The following is an 18,202-nucleotide window of genomic DNA, read 5'->3' as shown; positions in this document are numbered from 1 at the left end:
CCAACACAGGAATAATTTTGGTATTGTTGTATGACACACTTACATTTTTAAATAAAGACTGCCCCCTGTTGGATACAAAAGTATTTTATTAATGTCATTGAAGGCAAATTCAGCAAAAGGCTGAAACACTTTCCATGTACAGGATGACAAACATACATTTAAAAAAATAAAACCCATCTAAAACAAGAACATTTCAGTTCTCATAAGTGAGAAACACTCTGCACGTATTCCAAACGTTCTCTCCCATTTTGAGATGCTGGTTTATATCGACCCCTATTCTGCGCTCTTCTGCTAGGGCAAGAGCCACAGAGGAGGCCTCCTCCAATTAACATGAGAACTGCTGCCCCCCAGCAGATAAAGAGGGCAGCTCCCAACTCCATCTTCTGAGCATGTGCTACTAGAGGATTGTAGAAGTCTGCAATGACCTTATGGGCAGTCCAGCTAGGCGGCACCAAACCCAAAACCCCGGCAGCGATGAAGAAGGCCCCTCCTGCTGCAGCAACCCGTGCTTTCATGAAACTGTCTGCCAAAGAGTTGGTACATTTCCCACCTGCAAAACTGGCAAATATGGCTACAACACCAACAAGGGAAGCAATGACAATGATAGCTCGAGAGGCCTGTAGGTCTCGGGGAAGAGCCAGCATGGAGTCATACACTTTACACTGCATTTGACCAGTGCTCTGCACCACACAGCTCATCCACAGTCCCTCCCACACAATCTGTGCAGTCACAATGTTGTTTCCAATGAAGGCAGTCACACGCCATAGAGGAATCACACAGGATATGATGATGCCCAGCCAGCCAAGTACACCAAGTGTGGTCCCAAGCAGCTGTAACCCAGCAGACATGACTGCAATGGAATGATACAGTAAACCAAAGAAATACATGAAGTATTAGAAGTAACTTTAGAAGTCCCCAAAATAAACTACTTACTTGAGAGTTGTAGATTACAACCAATTGAACAGACACCAATCAAATCACAGTTTTCTTTTTTTTTTTTTCTGAGCAGAAGTCCCAATGGAAAAATACAGGTGTAGGTCTATAAAGTGAATCACTGTAGATATGTCGTTCTAACAAGAAACTCCATTTCGGTTATATTTTCTACTCAACCATCCTTTAAGGACTATCCATCAGCGATTGGCTAATTACCAATCAATTGATTCAAGTGATTTGTGGACTAGCACTTGGGAAAATGATTACTCGTCATCAGATTACTCATAAAAGTGATTAAATAACCCATTTGGTCACAGTTTATACGATTTTGAGTTTTCATGTCTTCTTTAAAGCCATACGATTATTAAATAAATCTATTTATTTATTATTATAATTATAAACCCTGAGTCAAAGGAACAAAACGGAATAATTGTTAAACATGTTGGAGTCATTGAGGCACGAACATAGATGTACTTTGTGCTTGAAAATTACATTCTTAAAAAATAATTAATAAAGAGGACAATTAAAAGTTAATTTGACAACTTATTTGTTTTGGGGCGTTTATTACTAGACAGAAAATGTATGTTCTGTCTGACCAATAAAGTATCCAACTTTTTGAATGGGACCATCGTCCAATCATGAAAAAGACACTTACTAAACCGGAGAAGATTGACAGGACAATTCACCAATCACGTTCTTTAGATGGGCTGCCCTCAGCTTCATGATTACATTCGTGATCGTTGTTGTACGCGCTAGGTTAGACAAGCAGTATGGCGGAAGAAGAGAGTGAATTAGAGTTTGACAGGGTTCAGGAAGAATTGGAGAGTTTGTTGAAGACTAGTGCAAGCGACGAACGCGGACTCCCGAGCAAGGCGTACTGTGAAAGGTTTTGCCAGGTAAGACGGGGGACTAAAGCGAGTGTAAGTTGTTAGAGAAAGCAAACAGAGATATGTGCTAACCAGTGTTAGCAGCATGTCAGCAAATTCCCCTCCCCCAGTGCACAGCCACGGTTCAGCCACACATCACGCTCCCTTTAAGCACTATAACTACGAGTGCCTTGAAAATACTGTTTAAAGGGAGCTCAGTAGAGTGATTATGCATTCCTGATAACTATTTGTAAGTCACGGTCTGTCAGTTCCAATGAAGTATCTGCATTAGCCTGGTCGGTGGCTAACGGTTAGCTTCCCTAAGTTACATTCCAAAACAAACAGGCTGCGTAAGATCAGCTTCTTCAGACGTCACAATATCTCATCCCAGTAATTACTTGGTTTGAAAACTCAGTGTACGGTATCAAATGATTAAAAAATTGCAGTAGAAGGTGCTGTCATTGTCAGTACCCTGCCCTTATTTAACTCTTTATTTTTATTCAAAGATTACCGAATTAATGAATGGAGATTTCAGCCTAGAAAACAAACCTATGGGGTTGGAAAAATGTGGATTGATGTTGCCTAATTTGTATCACTAGTCCATTCCTCTGTCATTGAATGACAACGACCAACTATAAACAGGCCAGTAAATCTCTTGACTGCAACGATTGACTCTTTTAGGAGCTCTTAAAAGTAAAGTAGTAGGACCGGCCCGTGGGTTTGTTGGGCCCTAGGCGAATTTTTCAAAATGCCTGAAATTGTCATAAATTTTAAAACATCTATAGAACCACTGCAAACGTGATGAGCATATTTCTATTAAAAAAGAGGCACTATACTGTGTATATATATTGGTAGATGACAAATAAAGTGTTCCAATAGTTTTTTCCCTACATGAAGATGTTAGGATAAAATGTACATGCATGCAGTGTGTATTTTAGGTGTTTGATCACCTTTCAACTTAACAAATAAGTTAGTGTCTCAATTAAAATGAGTTCATGAAAACTGCAAGTCTGATAATTACTGGGTTGCATTTTACAATAAGGTTTGCATTTAAAATCATTAAAAATGTATAATACAATTTTCCAGCATTTATTAATCTTGGCTAATGTCAATTTATAAAAATACATTTGTTTATTGTTAGTTCATGTTTACTAATGTAGTTAACTAATGTCAACAGATACAAACATATGTGTTACCCATTAAAGTTACAGTAAATAAGGAAGTCCTGTTTAAAATAGTTTTAATTGTATAGGACTAGGGATGCACCATTATAACTTTTCTCTTCCGATTCCGATATCGGAAATCTCAGTATCGATACCAATCCCGTTCCGATACCAGTGTTTTTTTTGTTTTTTTTTGCATAATCAGTTTAGAATATCTTTACATTATTGTGTGGAACTAATTGGTCATATTCTTTAAAATATAAAGAAACACAAACGTCTGACTACACATTATTTCAATATAAATGTATTGCTTATTAAGGAACACTTTATTATTAACTAGTATACTGGACAATGTAGCAGTAAAATTAACAGTAATTCCACACACACACAAATTTTATTGTTGTTGTCATTTTAGTGTTATTTTTCACATAAGATTGATCTTATCAATGGTACTACACGTTGGGGTTAGAGACGAGTGTCTAGAGACGAGCGTTAGAGTGCGCATCACCCGGCAGAACTTTTATATCTCTCCCGGTCTCGACTCCCGCTCAGATTGGGTCACTTCTGCGACTGGTTGAAGCAGCTCTGACCGCACCGAGAATGACAGTTTTGGAGTTTGTGTTTATTTACCTGGCACGCTCCCGTATAATATGAACTTGAAATAAGGATGAAATAAAGATATATTGCCAAGCTGTGATCTGTGTTATTTTTTCTGGCCACCAGTTCAGTGTCGGTCTGCTCGGCATCTATCTCCACGCTGAACACTGGAAACTCACATGACGTGACCACACATGCCACTCCCTAAACTGAGACTGACTGGTCATCTTTTTATTAGCGGTGTAGAAAATGGGCAAACAGCTCTCAGAGAGAATGTGCTGTCACGTCCACACATGCACTTATTTTTTTTATATAATCGCAGCATTTTGCCGTCATATAATCGCACAGGCTGAAATTGCGATTGCGATATGATTTATTGTGCAGCACTAGTTCTAACATTAAATCATTTTCACCGAGCATTGAATATATGACAGGCCAAAAATTTAAAGAGAGCCTCAGTGAAGGATACACATAAGATAAAAACATACACAATGACTAAATATGATAAAATGATGATTTATATAAAAAAACGGTTATTTTGTACTTTTAAAATAGTTTTTGCACTTCTGTTTTTGCAGTTTAAAACGCAGCCTTTTAACATTTAGTAATCACACAAGGCTGTATTGCAATTTCAATCTTAATTCAATCAGACAATCATGCAGTATTAACGGATATCATACCGATATCTCAGAAGTCAAAGTAGACTGGTTTCAAAGTGTTTGGGTGTTTTTCCTCATTATGATGCCATCAGGTGAGTCCTGCTTTCACAACTGTCACATCTGTTTATGGCGTTTTTTTCTGCTATGTTCTTAGGAGTGCCAACCCTTCATATTATGGCTATATTTATTTCTGGATTGTGTATTTGAATTCAGAGTTTTAACAAAGTATGTTACTAATTACTTATAAGTCAACCATCGGTTTTTCATATTGGTATTTTCATGCTTATTTCCGATGTGCCAATGGTTTTAATTTGGTCAATAATTAGGGGATAAATATTGACAGCAATTGGTGCATCCCTAATTTTGAGTAAATGTTGTGTAAATTAAGGGTAATTTCAAATGTAAGCAATTGTGTGTACCCCTGCTGTCTAAATATCAGTATTGGCCATTAAAAACCCATATCAGTTTACTCACTAAGTATTTTGTTCTTTTTCTTCACTGTTTAGTTGGTTGTGGAGCAAACAGGGCGATGGCAGGTGCCTCTTCCCCAGCTCCAAGTGTTGGGACATGCCTTGTGCTCTTTTGTCCAGGGTACGGCATCATTTCCCCCAGACTGTGAGCATGTGCGATACACCCTGAGTAGCCTGGCCCTGTGAGTATGCTCTACTGAAGTTGCCTAGAATCTCATTTAAGAAAATATAAAGAACACTGTCACCTATTTTATCTGCAGGAGTGTTTTTGAACTGCTGTTGTTCTTTGGACAAGATGAATTCGTCGAGCATCCATTAAAAGGCATTCTAGACTCATTTCAGGTAACAACGGCATTTTCTGAATAGTGTTTTTCCTTTGCGGGGACGTGTCATGTTAAGTTCCAATCGAGGCTATGCTTTATCCTTTAGCACAGGACTTTCAATTGCTTTTCGTGGTTTGTTGCCCATATTGTTTCTGTACATGTGGTTTGAAGTTTTAAAACGAGTTCCCCCCTCCCCCTCTTTGCAACTAGGACTGCTACATGAACCTTGTAAGGCACCAGAATGTGTACCTTCTGCAGGTCAGGCATATTATCAAAGATGGAGGGCCTTGGGCAAGCCCTGTTCTTCAGGCTATTCTCAAGGATTCAGAGCTACCACAAGAGAATGGTCAGTCAATCAAGCTTTTGTTCAAAAACAACTTAATGTGAGAACAGTATAGTCTTCACCTTGCATTTCCCTAAGGCCAATTCACACTGTCCCAACAGACGCCAAGAAACACCAACATCCAACAGTTGTTGGGTTTTGTCGGATCAGTGTGTTCACCCTGTTGGAGTGTGTTGGCGTCTGTTTTCACCAATTGAACATGTTCAATTGCCGTTTGATGGGTCTTGGAATGTTTGAGCAATCTGGTATGATTTTCCAACAAACTCTGACATTATCTGATTTCATCTCGAATCGTTTCCATGACAGTGAGGTCAATGTCACCATCAACTCTTAAAAAATAAAATAAAAAATAAAATGATGAACGCACGCAGGCACAACTGCATCGGCAAAGCATGAGAAACGCATTTTTTAGATCACAATTATTATTTTTGTTGTGTACTTGTTAAAGCATTCCGTTCCTTTATAAATAAAGAAAACACAATTATATATTAGTGTTGGTTAGCTTGTTTCAGTAGTTTGTGTGGACGACACTGGTAAGGGAGTAGACATACTATTAGGCTTTATCGAGACTCAAATGGAAATAGATTTGTACTGAAGCGCTCCTCTCACGCACATGTAAAACATATTCTTTATTTCTCAAAACAGTGTCAAATTACACAGAAAAATGCAAACACTGAACTCAGTGAAGATCTGTAATAATTAAAATATCAGCTTTCCCCACATTTTATGGATGTAATCTCTTGTGTAAAATATTTTTGCTGCTGGATTGCTGTCCTTCGATGGAACTCTGTGAATGAAGTTATTCTGACTAATGTCACATTGAATACATCCATCCATCCATCCATCCATCCATCGTCAACCGCTTATCCTGTGTACAGGGTCACGGGGGGCTGGAGCCTATCCCAGCTACATTGAATACATGCTAAACATATTTAATCAACCAAGCATATATATTTATATATTAAATCTCGTGTTTGGCTTCATCCGCAACTTCTTCCTTGTCAGGCATCTTTTTCAAAGGCGAACAACGTCACGCAAAGACACAGGTTTGTTGGAGTTTGTTGTATCTGTGTGAACACGACAGGTATGTTTATCAACATTATAAATACAACAGCCAACTTTAGAATGTTTGATGTGTCTGTTGGTGTTTAAGGAAGTGTGAATTGGCCTTAAACTGTATATTTAGTTGATCATAAATTGTATTCTTTGCCGTTGTTGCCTTTGTTCAGTAATTGCAATTTTGCTAGGAATGATTATTTTTGCAGCGGTCTTATCTTCGCTGTGTCTGTTCACAGTGGAAAGATATCTGAGCTCAGAAGTATCTATTTTCTTTGAGCTGCGTGTGCGTTACCTGGTGGCCTGTGAGAGACTTCAGGAGGCCATAGCGCTGGCGAAGAGATGCAGCCAGCACGCTGTTGCAGGGAGGCATCTATACTTCATGCAAGCCAATCTCACCTGCCTTTGGAGAGCTTCTCTCCATGACCGCTTATACAAAGAGGTGAGTGAGATTATTAATTTGATTTGTTTTATTTATTCCCCTCTCGGCCCTTTATGTGAATTATCATAGAATAAAACCAGTTCTGAAAGAACTTGAAGATGTTTAGGTTCAGCCCATACTACCTTGTGTGCCTACAGAATTAACTTGGTGGACTAAACAATCCAGATTTGTAAGGCCTATTTACACCAAGGCGACAAAGCAACCCAAATTAGTGATTAACGTTTTAAGCTGTTTTTGTAACCCAGCACAATTCGATTTTTTTTGTCAGTCACTGACTCCAGCCATTCATTTGCTTGAAAGGAATATTCTGGGTTCAATACAAGTTAAGCTCAATTGACAGCATTTAGGGCATTATGTTGGTTACCATACACACAAAAAAATTATTTCAACTCATCCCTCCCTAAGAAAATAATAATAATTACAGTATTTTGGGGATTTTGTTGACATTACATTGTTATTTTTTGTCTCGTCACTATACTTTTAAAATGGTGAGTATTGTAATGACTTTTACATTGTACGAAGGATGTCCAATTTTCCAACTCATGTTATGAGTATAGCTGCACGACTTATTATTATGACAAATGTTAAGATTGCAATTTGAACTGCTATATAAACTTTTCATATTTCATATTAGTGCTGCTTGGACATCAAGACCTGAACACAAAGGCAACGATAAAAAATGGTTTTAAAATTTAAGGGTGTTCACACTTGAGTCCTCTGAAAGAACCAAACTCAGAGCACTAAGACTAAGTCAGGGATGAGTCAATAAGGTGGACTTGTTATCGGCACCTACTGATTAGTCAACTAGTGAGGTTGTCTAGTTTATCAATATTTCAGTTTTACTTTTAAACCTTTTGCACATGAGTTTTTCCTAATCCCCCAGTGTGAGTTCTTTAATGCACACTGTAATTAAAAACCAGCCTATTGTAATCACACCGGTTTGATTGAACATGAGAATGGGTTAATATTTTTAGCAACAGTGCTTTATCAGGGCTCCAGACTAACATTTAGAGCAGTGGCACTGGTGCCACAACACTTTTACAGATGGTGGCACCAGCACCTGATTTGGATGCACTGGTGGGTTAATAATAAAAAAAAAAAAGGGCAGAAATCCGTAATAGGGATATTATTATTGTATCACAAATGCAGATAACAATATTAATATAAAAAAAAAAAACATCTTCAGTAAAGCATTGATTTTGAGGTTTATTTGATGTGTATACATAATTTGTGCCAAAACATATGAGTTTCTACAGTTAGTGTTACTACAGTAACTGCAAGGTTAATTTCTATAAGGGTGGTGATGTGTGGATATGTTGCAATTACCTGTGCATGGTGCAATTTATTCCTGTTTTTCTCATCACTGCTGTTAAGTATTTTGGCTGTTTTATCAGTTTTTTTCTAGCTTCAGCACAGAGCCTTTAATATCATACAGGTATTCAACAGATAATTCTGTGACCAATTCAAAGGGGTCGCGTGAGTCTCTCTCTGTTTACCACTGTATAGTGTCGCAAGAGCACAGCAGGTTCGTTAGTGCTGCGGGGGTGGGACCGGTCCCACTCTGCTCTTGTGCTGCGTCCGGCAAGTTTAATATGGTAGCGCTGTTTTTTCACACTTTTCTAGCATTTGGTTTTTCCCATGTGTAGCAGCAAATAAGAGTGGTGGCTTAATTAATTAAATCGCACTGGCAGGAAAAACTTTTGTAAAAATGCAAACATTTAGTTGCAGTTTGGAGCCCCGTTTATACATTTACAGACAGAAGTTCTTAGAAGGGTTTTAATCGTGCTAACAGTGTGTTCTCAGAGAAATGGCATCTCTAATTTTATCCCCTTTAAAGCACTGCCACTACAGCCATCAAAGCAGTGTTTGTGTATACATTGTGTATACATTTCAAGACAATTACTGTTGAACTTAAGATCATATACTGCGAGCAATAGTCATGTTTTTACATGGACTAAAAACAGTACTGTACAGTCTATATATAATATTTGAATACTATGATTTTTATGTTTTATGTTGGTCTATGTGCACATGCAGGCGTACTTCTTCAGCTGTTGTGTCATGTCTTATGTATTTTTCCCCATTTCACACTGTGAAAGTTTTGACATTTTCAGGCATGTCAGTTTAATAATACAGGTGAAACTCGAAAAATTAGAATATCATGCAAAAGTTCATTAATTTCAGTAATTCAACTTAAAAGGTGAAACTAATATATTATATAGACTCATTACAAGCAAAGTAAGATATTTCAAGCCTTTATTTGATATAATTTTGATGATTATGGCTTACAGCTTAGGAAAACCCCAAATTCAGAATCTCAGAAAATTTGAATATTGTGAAAAGGTTCAGTATTGTAGGCTCAAAGTGTCACACTCTAATCAGCTAAACACCTGCAAAGGGTTCCTGAGCCTTTAAATGGTCTCTCAGTCTGGTTCGGTTGAATTCACAATCATGGGGAAGACTGCTGACCTGACAGTTGTGCAGAAAACCATCATTGACACCCTCCACAAGGAGGGAAAGCCTCAAAAGGTAATTGCAAAAGAAGTTGGATGTTCTCAAAGTGCTGTATCAAAGCACATTAATAGAAAGTTAAGTGGAAGGGAAAAGTGTGGAAGAAAAAGGTGCACAAGCAGCAGGGATGACCGTAGCCTGGAGAGGATTGTCAGGAAAAGGCCATTCAAATGTGTGGGGAGCTTCACAAGGAGTGGACTGAGGCTGGAGTTACTGCATCAAGAGCCACCACACACAGACGGGTCCTGGACATGGGCTTCAAATGTCAAACGTCTTACCTGGGCTAAAGAAAAAAAGAACTGGTCTGTTGCTCAGTGGTCCAAAGTCCTCTTTTCTGATGAGATCAAATTTTGCATCTCATTTGGAAACCAAGGTCCCAGAGTGTGGAGGAAGAATGGAGAGGCACACAATCCAAGATGCTTGAAGTCCAGTGTGAAGTTTCCACAGTGCGGCGTGGCATGGATGCTATCAGCCTGTGGCACTGCTGAGGTGTTATGGAAGACCAAGATGCTTCAATAGCGGCCTTCAGCTCTTCTGCATTGTTTGGTCTCATGTCTCTCATCTTTCTCTTGGCAATGCCCCATAGATTCTCTATGGGGTTCAGGTCAGGCGAGTTTGCTGGCCAATCAAGCACAGTAATACCATGGTCATTGAACCAGGTTTTGGTACTTTTGGCAGTGTGGGCAGGTGCCAAGTCCTGCTGGAAAATGAAGTCAGCATCTCCATAAAGCTTGTCTGCTGAAAGAAGCATGAAGTGCTCTAAAATGTCCCGGTAGACGGCTGCGTTGACTCTGGACTTAATAAAGCACAGTGGACCAACACCAACCGATGACATGGCTCCCCAAACCAACACAAGTAATTAATGCAAAAGGGGCTCAAACCAAGTACTGAGTACATATGCATGATTATACTTTTCAGAGGGCCGACATTTCTGTATTTAAAATCCTTTTTTTTTTTTTATTGATTTCATGTAATATTCTAATTTTCTGAGATTCTGAATTTGGGGTTTTCATAAGCTGTAAGCCATAATCATCAAAATTATATCAAATATAGGCTTGAAATATCTTACTTTGCTTTTAATGAGTCTATATAATATATTAGTTTCACCTTTTAAGTTGAATTACTGAAATTAATGAACTTTTGCACGATATTCTAATTTTTCGAGTTTCACCTGTATTTCAACAAAACTTGTCCTGTGACCCCTGATTTCTGTTGCACTTGTTTAGTTTTTATTTATCAATTTATTATAATTTTTTTTTTTCATAAGGTTGCTTCTTTTTTTAAATGCCCCCCAAGAAATGCATCTGATTTGTGTGTTGTGAACATGACCATAAATCAGCCTTCTAGACAACCTACTGACTAGTCGGATTCCAAAAGTATATGTAGTACATATTCCTACTTTCAGTAGACCCAGAGTGGTCTTGAAAGCGGAATCCAAAATGTTTTTACATGACAAACTTCATCCCAGTGGTAAAACACAACTAAACATTCATCCATCTAGGAAAGTAGTTTCATATCAAAAGGACAATTACATCAACTTTACAGCTTCAAAATCAAACAATATCCAATTTTAAAATGTTTTGACTAAAATAATTATTTAACAAAAATATCAACTTCATATTTCTCCTTTTCAAATAGTTTGGTACACTTGCTCTTTAAGCTTCCATTGTAAGGTAATTGCAGATACTGTAAATGTGTTTTCTTTTGTTTTTGACAAGTCAAAATAATTTTACCATGCCATAGATACTGTCAGTAAGCATCTTTTCTTTCAAGGAATATTCCTGGTTATGTTTAACAATGATTGTATTCCGCATTTTGTTGTTTTTCTATAGAAAACACAATTGCTATTTGAATCCATTTTCTTCATTCTGTTGTTGATTACCTTCAGTTCATTTTGTGAAAATATGAGCTGTTTTCAGGATTGCTTTGTGTGTGTAAGCACAGTGTAAGATTAGCCTACATGTCATCGAAGAATAATATGGGGGATGGCCATGTATGAGAGTTATTTGTTTGTTTAAAAATATTGGAAGATCCCTTTACCTCAGGATGAATATGGCCATAAATCACTCTGTTCTTTGATCTTTTCTCTAAAGATGGCTGATATCGATGGGAAGGATGCTGTCGAGATACTCTGCATGGCAGAGAATGAGCAGAAAGATGAGACTGTTTTGATGTTGAGTAAAGGCTTTCTCTCTCAGCAGCTCCAGAGTGGAGACATGTACTACCTTTGGTAGGTCTCACAAGCTCACATTTATAAAGTTTTATGGAGTGGAATACAATTTACAAGTTGCGTAGACTTCTATATTTGATTTTTTTTGCCTAGTGGGATATTGTGTTCTTACCTTTTTATTTGTTTGTTTTAGCATTTTATATTTTCATGTTTTAATTCCAACTAACCTGAGCTGAGAATAATGTTGAAGATGCAGAGTCACAGAATTATAGTTGAATAAAGAGTCTAATTTGTCATCTCTGTATATTTTTCCATACAGGGATTTGGTCTTCATATGGAGCAGACTTTACCTGCGAGTGAACCCTTCAAAGCAGGCATTTCTAGAGGAATGTAAAGTTATTATTCAGTTAGCCACCAACCTAAAAGCAATTTTCCCATTTATGAAGGTGATTTTGGCAGAGGTGAGAAAATATAATGTCATCCGTTTACTGTGGATATTATGCATGTAAATGTACACACAGAATATTTTAAACATTTGCATGCTTATTTTATTTAAAAAATAAAATAACATTTGTGTTTAAAAATTTTTTTAGCTGGGAACAATTGGCCTGGGGTTTTGTGTGGAGCTTTGTGCACAAGCTTTGCAGACTGACCTAAAGAATGATCCATTCACCAAGTCCCTCATCTACAAAACCATTGCATATCTACTACCTAATGACCTTGAAGTCTGTAGGGCTTGTGCGCTGCTGGTGTTCTTCCTAGAACGAACTGTTGAGTCGTATAAGACTGTATTCCTCCTGTACTCTCACCCCGATCAACAGTACCATGCAGATACCAGTCTAGTGGGGAATAATGTTCGCTTTGAGATTCTCCAGATCCTGAAGAAAGGCCTGTACTTTGACCCTGAGTTCTGGAACATTCTCAATATTGAAAAAAACTGTCTGAAGCTAATGAGTGCTAAGGTTGCTGAAGCAGCCTTGTGTGAAATCATGCAAAAGGACAAATGGGCACCAAGCTACTGTATGAAAGGACATTGTCAGTGTCATTCTGACGACACAAACAGGACTATCAGTGGTGTAGAAATGCCTAAAAAACGAAATGGCCAAGAAGCAGAGTGTGTGAAAACGCAGACCAATTCTGCCTCAGGTGAAACATCCTATAAACCTCCAGGCAAAAAGCGGGGAAGGAAGCCAGGGACACACCTTGTGAAGGATTCAGAGGCCTGTCCAGTTCGACGTTCATTTAGACAAGTGGACTTGTCTAAGGATCGTGCCAGGCAACTTAATAGCAGACGTCAGAGATTCCTTGCCCGGGAGGCAGAGAGGAAGACTCTGAATCGCAGGGGTAGGAAACCACAATGGCTTTTGGAGGAGTTAGCTGCCCAGGCAGAAAACAGTGTACCTCGACAAGGTAAAAAACCGGGAAGGAAACCAAAGCAGTTAAATGTCTTAATGGATATTTCAGTTGAGGTACCAGTCAGTGAAATCCCAATAAGCCTTTCTTACCCTGACAATGAAGTTGACCTCTCTTCTGATGTTCAGGCTTCATTGTCTTCCACAGAAACCCCTCACTTGACTGAAAGCAATTCTGAGAAAATGAAAACTGCAGAGGTTCTGAAATGGCCTTCTGACAGTGCTATGTCTCTTGAGTTACTATCAGCAGAATCTACTCCATGTAGCAAAAAAGACTTGAGGGTCAATGAGGAGCTTGTTTTTTGTGAGCAAGGCCTTTCACTGGTTCAAAAATTCCATACATATTCAAGAGTGGCTGAATATGAAGGAATAGCCATTGACATTTTAAGCAGTCATAAAGAGGCTAAGCCAGACCATAATGAATCCAAGCAAGAAAGACCTTTGCAGTCATCTGAACAACAGAATGAACCTGCCAATTCCACACAGGATGAAACTGTAGTAGAGATTGAGGCAACACAAATTCCAGATACAAATTTAGTGACTTCAACTCCTGTTGAAGCCACTCTTGGGCCAATTGAAGAAATCATTGTAGAGCAAAAAGCTAATGCTGAATTATCAAGTCCCCAAGCTGCTGATGCCAAATGTCCAGACAACACTGTTAGTACTGATATTATTAATGTTGGTCTTCCACTAGAATTGACCACACTTACCACAGCTGACGCCATTCCTGTACTTGACCGTATGCCAGAGAACATCAGCAGTCATCATGAGGATCCTCCTTTTCTCACGAAAGAGACTACGGTCCCTGATAATACACTTACAACATGTAGTGAAACTCAGGTTGCTGCTCCCTCTGAAATTGTGCATGAGAGTACAGAGGAGCTAGTGGTGCAACAAACACCTGAGGAGACTTTACAGAACAAGCATGCAGATGTTGATAGTCTAGTCCCTGACCTCATCCCCTCAAGTGATGGAATTCCTCAGCTTTCGCTTAACTGCAGCCTTTGCAATAAAGAAACCAAAAACCATTGGATTCTACGGCATGCATTGTGGCATATTCGGATTGACAGAAAGTGCATGTTTTGTCACAAATGCTACACTCATGGACGCAGACCGTCACGCCATATTAAACTGCACATTGAGGAATTGAGAAAGTCCAATGGGCTTTGTAAAGTAAATATTTGCAAGAGTATTGCTGAACTGCCTGAGACAGCCATGCAATATGTCCAGACTACACTGCTTAAACGTGTGAAACATCCTGTGCAGAATAAGTTTAGAAATATTAAAATGAGGTTAAACTGTAGTTTGGAAATTGCACAATTGCATAAGGAATGGGACAGTTCAGAGTCTAAGGTAAGATTGCGGACAAGGTTAGCAAAGCCTTCAGATTCCCCCGGTATATTGGAAGTAAGAAAGGAGATGGTTTGCCGGAAGAAGAGACTGCGTTTAAAGAGGCTTTTAGCAGGGAGGTCTCCGTCCACAGATGAGAACAAGAAATTGTTTAGGAAGAAATTAGCAAGGAAGAGAGCAAAAATTATGCAAGCACCAACACCAGAGGAAGACTATTCTAAAACCAAGGGCAACTTTGTTCACAGGATAAATGGATTGATCAGAAAAAGAAGAAAAAAGATAAACGTGCTAGAGGCAAATATATCCGTTGAAAAAGCTCAGACATCATTAACACAGGACAACAGAGAACACAAAATTGAGAATGTACAATGCACACAAAGTTGTGCAACCCACAGTGATGCCAAGATTGAATCTGAGAATGTAGAGATAGCTGACCTTAATCACAAAGACATGATTGGGTTAAAAACAGAAGAAAAAGAAATAATTACTCTGAACTATGGACTGGCAAAAAAGATCATACCTGAAGATCATAAAGTGGACGTTATAGCTGTAAAAAGGAGGAAGATAACAAATAGTCAGGATGATAGTTCTAAGAAGCATGAACACAAAGAGAAAACTACAGTAGCTAAGGATATAAATGCATTTGGAAAGAAAAATTGGATTGAGACAAAGCCCAAACAGTTATTCACACCATTCCAGGGAAAGGAAACAGGAGCATCTACAGAGGTCAGATGCCCTGTGGAGATTTGTATGTTTACTGCAAAGTCAATCCTTGTCCTTTCACATGTGTTGTCACACCACCATGGTGACAAGAAGGCACTTGTGTTCTTTTTTCATTTTGCTAAGGAAAAATGTCTTTACTGTAGCAGGAAAATATTCAACCTACAGCATTTCTTTGACCATGTGATTTCCCACAAAGGTGAGCTAAAGTTTCCATGTTACCATCAAGACTGCAAGGAGAGGTACAAAACACGAATGGAGCTTTCAGAACACATGTTAGGACATCATCCTTTGAGAGCAATGTGCTGCTTTCCTGGTTGCACTATACAAGTTGAAAGTATTACGCACCTGTATAGACATGAGAGAACGCATTACAGACTCAATGCAAATTTGGAACAAAATACAATGCCCGTAATTACTGAACGCATAGTTCCTCTAAGTCAGGTAGATGGAATGGAGGTAAAGCCAGAGTCATCAACAAATTCTTCAAAAGTTCTCCTAGTCCAGAGAAAAAGTCCTACCTCTGCAACTCAAGATGGTGATGGGAAACCTTTGGTCCTTAATGGAGGGTCTACAAATGACAGTAGCAAGAACAATAGTCTTGTTAATGGGCATGGTGATAGTGACAAAGAAGTTCCACCCAAACCTTTCAATGCAGCCATTAAGGAAAAGGAACCAACAGAAAAACCTACTACTCAGAAATTCATTCGCCCTCTTCCCTCTGCTTATCTGGATGAATCTTACATTAGCATGCCAAAACGCTGGAAGGAACCACATATGGACTCAAAGTTACTGGGCTCTGTGTCAGAAGCAGTAAACAACTCTACGAAGCAGCGTTGTTCTCGATGTTTTGAGTCTTTCAGCAGTGAGAGAGAGCTGCAATCACACAAGGAAAAATGCACATCCCTCTTCGGCTTTGATTCAGATGATGAAAGTATGTAACTTTTATTATTCACAATTGTTTGTTATTGAGTGTTAAACTATGCTCATATTTTTAAGAAGATTGCTATAATTTTATTACATAATTTGTCTTTGCAGATGCCTCCTGAAATTGCTGAACCAGACCTTTCTACTGAGGCGATGGTCACATTAGTGACACCCATTGCTAAATGCTGCTGTTGGCAATCAGATTTCTTACCATATGTGCTTAAAACATCTCTCATACTATATCTTTATATTAAGGACTACATAGGAAGCAAATTACCATTGTTTGAAATTCAGTGTAATGTGTTTGCTTCTTTGATTTTTTTTTTTTAGAGCCAAAGTTGAGCTCTGTAATCTCATCGTAAAAGCCTGATGATCAAAATTGACACTGTTAACCTTACTTGACACCTGGGAGTACAAGGTTATATTTATATATGCTTTGCTAGCAAAACAATAATTCTGTCTTTTAATATATTATTATATTTTTATGTTGCTTATAAGTTCCTTTTTGACTATTGTCATCACTTGCTGTTTGCTTGTCTTTTAAATTCCTGGTTGTCAGAGATCAACAGGAACCACGACTTACTAGAGTAATTTGTATTTCAGGTCTTTGTACCTGTTCTGCTAAGAAACCGCAAAATATTGTGTTCAGACTGGTGGTTAATGAAAGGCTTGGCTATTTTGTGTCAGGCAGTTAGTTGTGTGTCAGTGTTATGAGCAGAAATACTAGATGAAACACATAGGCTGTTCAATCTCAAGTATTGCAAGCACACTCTAAATAAGTTATTTTCTTATTTGAAAATACTTGCTCTGTGACCATATTTGTAAATTATTACTAATTGCATTTTGCAAATGTCTTCTTGCTTATGTGTAGTTCAGTGGATGCTTTGGAAGACTTTAAGAAGGACTTTCAAGTAGTTGTAAACACCTGAAGAACTGTTGGTCTATAAAACCAGGTTGAGCTGCTAAAAGGCCTACTCTCAAAGCTTGCAAGATTGCAAATCCTCCTGATAACATGGAAGTGTATATGTGCCACACAGACTCTTTGAACATTTGGTGTTGTAAATTCTAAATGACTTCTCTTAAGAATCAAGAACATTTTAAGGGGAGGATTAAATTGTCTCAAAAAGAGGCATGTTTAAAGCTGTTCCGTAGAAGAACAGCAACAGTCTTATTTATTCAGTTTTGTTTTGTATCTTCTGTAAATGTTTGAAGAATATAAATAGCATATAATTGGATTGGGTGGCTGGGTTTATATATCAAAAGCCTTTTTTTTTTGTCCTGATTAATAAACAACATATTTAAAGGGGAGTGGAGTGCATTGCTTTAATATAAGACGTCGTGATTATATTTTAAATTGCAAATTAGTCTTGTGCACATGCTCAGAGCAAAGGTGATAATATTGCCCCACCCGATAGATCCATTGGTATGTGTTAAAAGTATTTAGCTATACTTTTGCTTACAACTCCTTCCACTGGAGGCGCAATTATTCCATTTATTTAGCCGTTGTACAGTGTTGCCAGGTCACTGATCAGGTTTCGCTCTTATTTTCTTTTCTCCTGCTCGCATTCAATAGAGCTATTAAGTCGTGACCTAAATTTGAAGGTGAAGCTAGAAGTCCAATTCGCCATGGGTTTCTTAGGTATTTTCCTATTTCACTCAAAATCTAGAGGGACCACATTGCGAATTGTCTTCCGGGTTGTTCAGCCGTGACGTCATTTGTAGGCGAAACTGGAATTGCCATGGTTCTCTCTGGATTTACTATGGGGTTTTTAAATGTAAAACAGTAAAAGTAAATTAAGGTCTGTGGTGAACTTAATGGTAAATTGCACACTTTCAACCCTCATACGTGAATTTTGAAGTCACCATGTTTTTTTATTTATTTTTTTATAAGAATGCAATTTAATACAGCTTCAAAGTTCATGCAGGCCTATGGCAGTGTGTAATTTATGTTGAAGAACAAAACATCCAAGTATTGTCGAGTAATGTTAATCACAGACCTTAAACCCCCATAGGAAAATCCAGAGGGGGAACCCATGATGAATTCTCTTCTGGGTTTTTGGACTACAACCTCAACAGCCCTAAACACTAACGCGATTTGTTGTGCATTAACATTTAAGGGTTAAACTGTATCAACCAGGCTTTCATGCTACACAGATATGCTAACAAGGTATTTTTTTTTTACCTTGTTTAAATAAAAGACTGTTGGTTTATATCTTGCGTAGTGAATACAAACACCTGGCAACCACAACCTTACGCAATC

The 18,202-nt window shown here is 38.2% G+C and overlaps 2 protein-coding genes across 2 annotated transcripts; one reads left to right on the top strand and one right to left on the bottom strand.

The window, feature by feature from the left end:
* Window positions 1–200: 200 nt before the first annotated feature.
* On the bottom strand, window positions 201–848 carry cldng (claudin g). The gene has a single exon (XM_052126304.1). It carries the CDS (start codon window positions 846–848, stop codon window positions 201–203), a length of 648 nt encoding a protein of 215 aa, XP_051982264.1.
* An 836-nt stretch (window positions 849–1,684) lies between these two features.
* Window positions 1,685–17,243, top strand: znf654 (zinc finger protein 654). Its single transcript, XM_052127624.1, has 9 exons — window positions 1,685–1,829; window positions 4,725–4,870; window positions 4,949–5,030; window positions 5,222–5,357; window positions 6,650–6,852; window positions 11,457–11,593; window positions 11,853–11,994; window positions 12,127–15,949; window positions 16,054–17,243. Exons 1-9 carry the CDS (start codon window positions 1,704–1,706, stop codon window positions 16,062–16,064), a joined length of 4,806 nt encoding a protein of 1,601 aa, XP_051983584.1. The 5' UTR covers window positions 1,685–1,703; the 3' UTR covers window positions 16,065–17,243.
* The last annotated feature ends 959 nt before the right edge of the window (window positions 17,244–18,202 follow it).

Source organism: Xyrauchen texanus, chromosome 5 (genome assembly GCF_025860055.1).
Source record: "Xyrauchen texanus isolate HMW12.3.18 chromosome 5, RBS_HiC_50CHRs, whole genome shotgun sequence".
Classification (NCBI taxonomy): domain Eukaryota; kingdom Metazoa; phylum Chordata; class Actinopteri; order Cypriniformes; family Catostomidae; genus Xyrauchen; species Xyrauchen texanus.
This window is presented reverse-complemented; position numbering and strand designations above follow the sequence as displayed.

Bases quoted from the DNA above. Each gene is read 5' to 3' on its own strand.
- znf654 (XM_052127624.1), top strand. From the start codon at position 1,704: ATGGCGGAAGAAGAGAGTGAATTAGAGTTTGACAGGGTTCAGGAAGAA. The intron at 5,358-6,649 runs GTCAGTCAATCA...GTCTGTTCACAG, and splicing joins AGAGCTACCACAAGAGAATG to TGGAAAGATATCTGAGCTCA. The intron at 11,594-11,852 runs GTAGGTCTCACA...TTTTCCATACAG, and splicing joins GGAGACATGTACTACCTTTG to GGATTTGGTCTTCATATGGA.
- cldng (XM_052126304.1), bottom strand. From the start codon at position 848: ATGTCTGCTGGGTTACAGCTGCTTGGGACCACACTTGGTGTACTTGGC.